We start from the raw sequence: 9,689 nt of genomic DNA, 5'->3' as shown, positions 1-9,689 counted from the left end.
ATTGAAGTGAAACAGAAAATGGCAGTATGCACACAGCCGTGTTTATGAGGCCTGAATGCCGGCATGGAAAACAGGGCTGAAAACCTTATAAAAAAATTCACCATGTGACCCTACTATAAAGACCGCCCTTTTTCACCGGATGGGGCAAACACTCCAACGAATGCTCTTCCCAATAATTGGCTCATGTAAATGTGCCGTCAATCATCCACAAATGATTGAAAGTCTTGCGTGTCGGGAGAGATCACATTTCAAGTGCCACCCAAAATCGTTGTTTGTATTTTGTCTATACAGGGTGATCTGCTCCTGACAAAGTGAATGGAGGAGGAATGCTCGTACTAACAATTATTCACCCCCTTTTCACAAAGCATCAGGCCATGTGAATGGCCCTTTAAACTAGTGCCGATCAACCTGTGTATCGACAGTCAGCGCTCATTTACTGCCTGGCCTCAGCTTGTGTAAGAGGACCCTATGGTGTACTCTCCTTTCCTCCAGAAACAGCACCACACATGTCAACGGGCCGTGTCTGGTATTGCATTTACATTGAAGTGAAATGAACTGAGCAGCAGTTCCATACACAACCTGTGGGCAGGTGTGGCGCTGTTTTTGCTAGAAAGCAGCCATGTTTATCTAAATTGGCACAACCCTTTGCTTGAAAAAGGCTTGTACATGGCTGAAATGTTGCATCACTGAATATTCATTGGATTCTGATTTGTTCTAAGGAGCGCTGTCCATTCTTCAGTCTTTACAATCATGGTAACAGATGTTGCACTATTTGTGCAGAAAAGCACAAAAGAATGTCTTTTTTTTTTACAGTGGCACACCTATTGTGGCAGCAGGGTGTGTCACTCTCTGGTATGTGTTCCCATTGGTAGGGCCTGGCACTTCTAACTAAGGCTAGGTTCAAATCTGCTGTAAAATTTCACTTTTCTGTTCCGGCATAGGATCTGGCATATGCTGGACACTTCTGGCGCCCAAAGGATCCCTTTTATTATTATTATAATGTCTTTCCGCCATGAACACAGTATTTTACCAGAAAAACATACCAGGACTTTTTCCGGAATCTGTGACTGAGGTTTCTGCTGGAACGTCCACCATAGATGGGGTCCTAACCTAAGACTCCAGTTAAGTCAGCACCATACAGGGACAACCAGTACAATTCTTGTTATTTGCCACATCATTGGCACTGTGGCTGGTGGTAGGTGTGCCGTATATTTGTACTACGGCTGCCGCTATTATATGAGAACTGGTCTATTATATAAGAATTGTGGGGGGAATGTATCATTTGCAGAGGTTTTGGTGTCAGTTTTAAAGGCTATGTACACCTTTGGGGACAATTTTTTTATTATTGCATTTTACTCATTTTGAGCTAAAAATCATATTTTTTTTAAATTGGTCTTTATTAAATTTGAGCTCCTTTCTCTGTACAGCCTTGAGATTCTCTGAGCCGCTCTGTATTTTTACTCTGTTCTGTCAGACAGCTCCACTGCAGCCTCCTTATCTAAACACTCATTATGGCTCAGTTCTTATCTTACTGATAAAAGAAGGTGGCTTAAATAAGTGTTTATGAGCTCTTAGTGATTTAAAGATGAGGTTTGTTAGATGACCAGCAGAAAGTGAAAGTACTATTCACACAGACAGTTAACCCATTGTGACTGAATGGCTGAGTATTTTTTTAATAAAGACTAATTGAAAAAAAAGATTTTTAGCCCAAGATGAGTATAATGCAATCATAAAAAATTGCCCCCGAAGGTGTCTGTCTTTGCTTTGTGAGACTGTGTCAAATTCATGAAATGGCGCACAGTAATAATATATTTGGTGCAAGTGCAACGTGGTGTTTGCGTATGGGCTCATGCCCACGAAAGTAAGATTGTGCGCGTGCTGCGGACCACAATTAGCAATCTGCAATGCACGGGCATTTCTGGTGCAGATGCAGACCCATTGAGTTGAATGGGTCCACAATCCGCAAAATACGACAAAAAAATAGGACATATCTTATATTTGGCGGTGCGGAGGCATGGACCTAAAATCCCACAGAAGCGCTTCCGATCTGTGTCTCCGCTCTGCAAAAGATAGGATATTACCAATCTTTGGTCAAATCTGGTGGATGGCCACATCTGCACCACAGAGTGGACACGGCCGGTGCCCGTATATTGTGGACCGGCCATTTACAGTCTGCAATACAGGCACGCAGCCGCTCGTGAGCATGAGCCCTGTGTCCGTAAAAGTACACAAGGGGGTTGCCTGGTGTGGTGATGCAACTTTTTTAAATGTTGCACATCATAAATAAGAATTTAAAGGTGTTCAATCCACTTCTAAAAGTGGCGAGGCTTACCAAATGTTGCATAAAATAGGCACCAAATGTCACACATGGTCACCACTTTTTTACACCACAAAACTGGCATAGCGGATTTGATAAATGACCCCCTGTGTGTGTAAAGAGCTATATGAAAACTACAACTAATACACTGGAACTAATACAGTGTTGATTAAAAGTCTGTGAACCCTTCAGAAGTTTCTAGATTACTGCATAAATCTGACCTAAAACTAGTCCTAATAAATTAAATAAAGTAGTAAAAAATATTAGATTCAGTCCTATTTTGATTTAGGAACATGATGCAATATCGCATGTCTGTAAGTGGGAAAAGTATGTAAACCTTTGCTTTCTGCAAGGGTGGACTGGGAACTTAACCCCTTCAGGACCCTGCCATTTTTCACCTTAAGGACCAGGCCATTTTTTGCAAATCTGAAATGTGTCACTTTATGTGGTGATAACTTCAAACTGATTTTACTTATCCAAGCCATTCTGAGATTGTTTTCTCGTCACATATTGTACTTCATGACAGTGGTAAATTTGAGTCAAAATATTTCATTTTTATTTATAATAAAATACCAAATTTACCAGAAATGTAGAAAAATTAGCAATTTTCAAAATTTCTATTTTTTCTGCTTTTAAAACAGATAGTGATACCTCCTAAAATAGTTATTACTTTACATTTCCCATATGTCTACTTCATGTTTAGATCATTTTGACATGACTTTTTTTGGGGGGACGTTAGAAGGCTTAGAAGTTTAGAAGCAAATCTTAACATTTTTAAGAAAATTTCCAAAACCCAATTTTTAAGGACCAGTTCAGTTCTGAAGTCACTTTGTGGGGCTTACATAATAGAAACCACCCATAAATGGCCCCATTTTAGAAACTAACCCTCTCGAGGTATTAAAAACTGATTTTACATACTTTGTTAACCCTTTAAGTGTTCCACAAGAATTAAAGGAGAATGTAGATGACATTTCAGAATTGCACTTTTTGGCAAATTTTCCATTTTAATCCATTTTTCCCGCTAGCAGAGCAAGGGTTAACAGCCAAACAAAACTCAATATTTATTACCCAGATTCTGTAGTTTACAGAAACACCCCATTTGTGATCGTAAACTGCTGTACGGGCACACGGCAGGGCGTAGAGGGAAAGGAGCATCATGTGGTTTTTGGACGGCAGATTTCACTGGGATAATTTTAAGTTGCCATGTCACATTTGAAGCCCCCCTGATGCACCCCTAGAGTAGAAACTCCAAAAAGTGACCCCATTTTGGAAACTACACCCTTCAAGGTATTCAAAACTGATCTTTACAAACTTTGTTAACCCTTTAGGTGTTAAACAAGAATTAAAGGAAAATATAGATGAAATGTCAGAATTTCACTTTTTTGGCACATTTTCCAATTTAATCCATTTTTTTCTGCTAACAAAGCAAGGGTTAACAGCCAAAGAAAATCAATATTTATTACCCTGATTCTGTAGTTTACAGAAACACCCCATATGTGGTCGTAAACTGCTGTACGGGCACATGGCAGGGCGCAGAAGGAAAGGAGTGCCATGTGGTTTTTGGAGGGCATATTTCACTGGGATAATTTTAAGTTGCAATTTTACATTTGATGCATTACACTGATGCACCCCTAGAGTAGAAACTCCAAAAAACGGACCCCATTTTGGAAACTACAGGTTAAGTTGGCAGATTTTTTGGTACTATTTTAGGGTACATATGATTTTTGGTTGCTCTCTATTACACTTTTTGTGAGGTAAGGTAACAAAAAATAACTTTTTTTGGCACTGTTTTTATTTTTTGTTTTTTACAGCGTTCATCAGACAGGTTAGATAATGTGCTATTTTTATAGAGCAGGTTGTTATGGACTCGACAATACCAAATATGACTTTTTTTGGTTGTTTCAGTTTTACATAATAAAGCCTTTTTGAAAAAGAAAAGATTTTTTTTAGTGTCTCCATTATCTGAAAGCCATAGTTGTTTTTTTTTGTTTTTTTTTGGGCGGCTGTCTTATGTAGGGGCTAATTTTTTTCAGTATGAGATGACGGTTTGATTGGTACTATTTTAGGGTGCATATGACTTTTTGATCGCTTGGTATTACACTTTTTGTGATGCAAGGTGACAAAAAAAAGACTTTTTTTACATCGTTTTTGTTGTATTTTTTTACAGTGTTCCCCTGAGGGGTTAGGTCATGTGATATTTTAATAGATCTGGTTGTTACGGAAATGGCGATACCTGATATATCTACTTGAAAAACGCTTTTTTTAACTTTTTATTTTTGTCCCACTATAAGACTTCAATTTCTGGGGTCTGAGCCCCTCTACAATGTATCACAATACATCCTGTATTGTAATACACTGCATGTCAGCTTGTATGCTGACAGCCTGCCTGTGAGACCCAGCCTAAGGGTTGAATCTCACAGGCTTCCATAGAAGGCAAGCCCCGATGCCTATGGAAGTCATTAGGCTTGCCTTCTCTGCCATCGGGTCCCCGCCACTGCAGCGCGGGGACCCGATGGCGATGCAGAGGGCACCCGTGGCATACAAGGAGTTAAAACGCCGGCATCAGTGTTTTCACCAATGGCGGCCTATGCAGCAGGGGCCCGGCTGTCAGTGACTGCCGGGTCCGTGCCGCTGATCGGGCGGACGCAGCTCCTGCACCCGCCCGATCATCCCGCCGTACATGTATGATGCTGGTCGTTAAGTGACGTCCACCAGCGCCGTACATGTAGGGCGGGGGTCCTTAAGGGGTTAAAGTGGCCCTGGAAAAAAAGACTAAAAGTGGCCCCATTTTGTAGGCAGGTCCAAATTAACAGAAGGTGGGTCAACACAAGTAGGCGGGGTCAACAATACCATAGTGCAAAATACCATCCTAGCAGAACCAACTAACAGTGAAGCACAATATTCTGCCCCAAAAGCTGTCCCTCTGTGGTGGCCATCAATAGCTACCATCTTCTGTCCTTCTCCTCCAGTTGTCTATGGAACAGGGGACTTAGGAGGTGAGATGCCGACCACAGCAGTTGAATTCAGGAGAGCATGTGCGGATGTTGGCTGGGTATATGAGTACCTGAATCTCCCAGCGTTAATTACTATTGAGAGATCATTATGTACGCGGTCAGCAGCAGAGAAGAGAACTTGGTTGGACCCCTGGGGGCATCCACCCACCTGGAAATTTCCCTGTAGGGTCTATGGCTAATCCGTCCCTGCAAAAATAACTGCAACTAAACATTTCCAGTAATTGTTGATTAGTCCTGCAAATCAGCTTGGAAAAGTTTTAGCCCATTCCTCTGTGCACAACAGCTTCAACTGTGTTACGCTGTGAACTGATAAAAACATGAGCACAGCGGATGTTCAAAAAAAATATTTAAATCTATGTTCTTCTTATGGAAAAACGGAAAACGAAACGGTGATGTCAGTGTGGACTGATTCAGAATTCATTGTTCCCTCTATGATGGCAAGCAGTCCTGGTCCATATGCAGCAATTAAAAGTTTTTATGAACTGTCAGGAAATCAGAGATAAGGGCTATACACAGCTGATAAGGCTATAGCCTGGAGGTACTGTAAGTGGTCAGCCTTGTGTGTAGATGTTCCAGGTTCAAATGACAGGAGGGACTTGTAGATTTTTTTTCACCCTCATTTAACCCATAATAAAAGGCTACAGCCTTACTATATTGAGAATAGGGGTTTATTATACTTAGAAAGCTAATGTATATTACTGGTGCCTGTGAATAGACCAGTGAGATATATTAGCTTTCTACGTATAGAAAAACCTCTATTCTCAACATGGTAAGAATATAGTAAATAGTGTATATGAAATGTACATACTAGCACACAGCTCTAGGACACAGCTCTGCCCTTAGCATGCTGATGACTAGCCCTGTCAATCAAGGGGAGGGGGGAGTGTTCAAAGCACGGGAGTGTTACAAAAGCAGTGCTCCAAGGATTCATCACCACCCCCTGGTTCTGATTTGCATATGAATAAAAACAAACATATCTCTGCATCTGTTTAATATACGGACAAAAGAAAGGTATCATTTTAATCAGCCAGATCAACCCCACCAGGCAGCCTGGTTTAGTAGGGTTGATCATGCGGACAGAGGCTCAGGAGTAACAGCTGCCCAAGGCTTCAAGTTTTTTAAGAGGACTTCATTAGATTAAATTTAACCCTAAACTGACCAGTGCTATTTAGCAGTGTATGGAGGTATTATATAGCAGTTAATTTGTAGTATAACGTAGAAAGTATATGGCAGTCTTATGTGGAGACATATTTAGACATTGTCTAGGAGTATTATTTAAGCATTACATGGCAGTACTATTTGGGCTCCGAATGGCAATTTTCTCTGGGTAATGAATAGCAGTATTTTGTGTCCAATATATGGCAGCTTTATATGTGGACTATATGGTAGTATTATTTGTATTATGTAAAGAGGCTATTATTTAGAAACTGGGTGTCATTATTTTTAAATGTACAGCTTTTTGGAAATTACACATCTAAAAATTTTGAGCAAGGGGGCTGTACTTCGTTTGGTGCACAGGGCTCCATTTTCAATATACCCTCCCCCAGCAGTATATTAGGGAATTGCTTTACACTAATATAATACTAAATAATTATGTATTTTATATACTAAAACTCTTCCTGATGTCTATGAACACTCTGCAGCGGACATTATGACATGCATTCATAATCGACTCCAATGCTCTGACAATTGTCAGGCTCTTTTGTCTGGGATTAGTTCTGCGTGGCTCCTTTAAGACAAGCACCCTCCCTCCTCCTTGCAATTGTGAGAAAGGGAGATTAGGGGGGAGAGGCTGAGCATCAGTTGATCACATTGTGAGAAAAGCATCTGTTCCTAAATATCAGTGTGGTGAAGGCAGCTACTCGCTGGCCCTGTCCAGACCATGGTCCCTGGAAGCAGAGCCACATAACTGCAGGCGAGTCGCTGATCAGGGGGTCTGCTTAGGGACTGTGTGCCCCCTTCCAAAACCCAGCAAGAGGATGGGATGCTGCACGGGAAGATGCACCTTAATTCTCCTCTGCACCGTCCAGCTGGTAAGTTCCTATTGACTTTCTACTATCACATTATCACTTTAAAATAAGGACTTGCACACCAGGACACTGCTTCCCACCACAGCTCTGCTGGGATGTATATTTTACACAGTAGAAACAAAAGCTTAAAGGGTAATTCCACTTTCTGCGATCCAGGGGGTTCACGGGATGGGGCTGAAAAAATTTGCTGCTGGTCAGGTGGTCATTATTTAGATCCTTCTCCAGGGACAGTCCACATGAATTTTTAGTTGCATGGCACTACCATCCCCGCTATTGTTTAATAAAAAAAAAAAAAAGAACGCCACTCATATTTATGACAGTGTTGGCAAAATCGTAACTAAATTGTGGAAATCGTTTGAAGATACCGCATGATGCTTAATGTCACAGTTTTCCAGATTAAACCTCAAAGAAATGCAAAAAAAAAAGCAACACTGAAATGAAAACGAACAGCGTCAGGGATTGTGAGCACTAGGGTTTGGGCACATCACTGACTGGTACATCCTCATCATTCTCAGAAATGAGAGCCAGTATCATGGGAGGTAGTTATATGCATGTGCATAGGGGACATAAAGTAAGGTATTATAGTAGTTATAGCCTTGTGCATAGGAGGCAGTATTGTAATAGTTATATTCTCATACATAGGAGGCAGTATTATAGTAGTTATAGTCTTGTGCATAGGAGGCAGTATTGTAATAGTTATATTCTTATACATAGGAGGCAGTATTATAGTAGTTATAGTCTTGTGCATAGGAGGCAGTATTGTAATAGTTATATTCTCATACATAGGAGGCAGTATTATAGTACAAACTTGAAAAGAAAGTTCATTCCAGTCTCCGGATAAAACAATGGAATCCTTTATTGAGAAATAGTCATAAAATCCAGGTATGCCAAACACATAGTGCACAGAAAAAACCACGTCCTGTGACGCGTTTCGGATGTATATAACACCCTTAGTCGTAGCAGGGTGGTGTGAATACTGGTGCTGTTTATATCAGAGGTTGGGGAGGAGCTGAATTCAATTAATAAAAAAATGTAATACATGTGTGACAACAGCTTGCAGTGAATGACCTCAGATACCAGTATTCACACCACCTTGCTAGGACTAAGGGCTTGTTCACACAACCGTGCCGTGTTTTGCGGTCCGTAAATTGCAGATCCGCAAAACACGGATGCCACCCGTGTGCTTTCCGCAATTTGCGGAACGGAACAGACGGCCCTTTACAGAAATGGACATGACTAATAACTTTTGCGGGGCTACGGAACGGAGCAACGGATGCGGACATGACTAATAACTTTTGTGGGGCTACGGAACGGAGCAACGGATGCGGACAGCACACGGAGTGCTGTGTCTTTTGCGGCCCCATAGAAGTGAATGGGTCCACACACGGTCGTGTGAACGAGCCTTAAGGGTGTTATATACATCCTAAACGCATCACAGGGTGTGCGTTTTTCTGTGCACTATTTGTGTTTGGCATACCTGGATTTTATGACTATTGCTCAATAGAGGATTCTATTGTTTTATCCGGAGGCTGGAATGAACTTTCTTTTCAAGTTTGCATTTGTTGGAGTGCCATGCTTTTCCGTGCCTTGGACCTCTGCTTTGGAGCTGGCCGTGATTATTGATTTTGGCAGTATTATAGTAGTTGCAGTACATTCTTGTGTATAGAAGTTAGTATTATGGTAGTTATATTTTTGTATATGGGGTAGCATTATAACAGTTATAATCTTGTATATAGGAGTCAGTCTTATAGTAGTTATATTCTTGTACATAGGAGGCAGTATTATAATAGTTATATTCTTGTACATAGGGGTAGTATTATAGTAGTTATATTCTTGTACATAGGGGGCAGTATTATAGTAGTTGTATTCTGATACATAGGAAGCAGTATTATAGTAGAAGGAATGCAGGTTCCAGCCACCAGATAAAAACATAAGACTCTTTTATTGATTCTTTTTAAGATTCATAGGTACAAGACACACAATGTCTGTACATAGTGTTTCCCATACCTATCACTCTTAAGAAGTTCCACAACATTCCCATGACCCGGATGACCCTCTAGAGCTGACTGTGACTTTGATTTCTGCATTATTCTAGTAGTTATATTCTTGTACATAGGGGCAGAATTATAGAAGATTTATTTTTGTACTTATGGGCAATATTATAGTAGTTACAGTATATTTTTGTACATATTACTCAGTATTATAGTAATTATATTCTTGTACATAGGGAGCAGTATTATAGTAGTTATATTCTTGTACATAGGGACAGTATTATAGTAGTTATATTCTTGTACATAGGAGGTAGTATTATAGTAGTTATATTCTTGT

The 9,689-nt window shown here is 40.5% G+C and overlaps 1 protein-coding gene across 1 annotated transcript in view; it reads left to right on the top strand.

The window, feature by feature from the left end:
* Positions 1-7,163: 7,163 nt before the first annotated feature.
* Positions 7,164-9,689, top strand: part of NKAIN4 (sodium/potassium transporting ATPase interacting 4) — a 79,760-nt gene continuing 77,234 nt past the window's right edge. The window contains exon 1 of the mRNA XM_044300252.1: positions 7,164-7,364. Coding sequence (XP_044156187.1) covers positions 7,311-7,364 — 54 coding nt within the window. The 5' untranslated portion in view covers positions 7,164-7,310. The remainder of the gene's footprint in view (positions 7,365-9,689) is intronic.

This window comes from Bufo gargarizans, chromosome 6 (genome assembly GCF_014858855.1).
Source record: "Bufo gargarizans isolate SCDJY-AF-19 chromosome 6, ASM1485885v1, whole genome shotgun sequence".
NCBI classification, from domain to species: Eukaryota; Metazoa; Chordata; class Amphibia; order Anura; family Bufonidae; genus Bufo; species Bufo gargarizans.
Note: the sequence above shows the minus strand (reverse complement) of the source record. Positions and strands in the feature narration are given on the sequence as shown.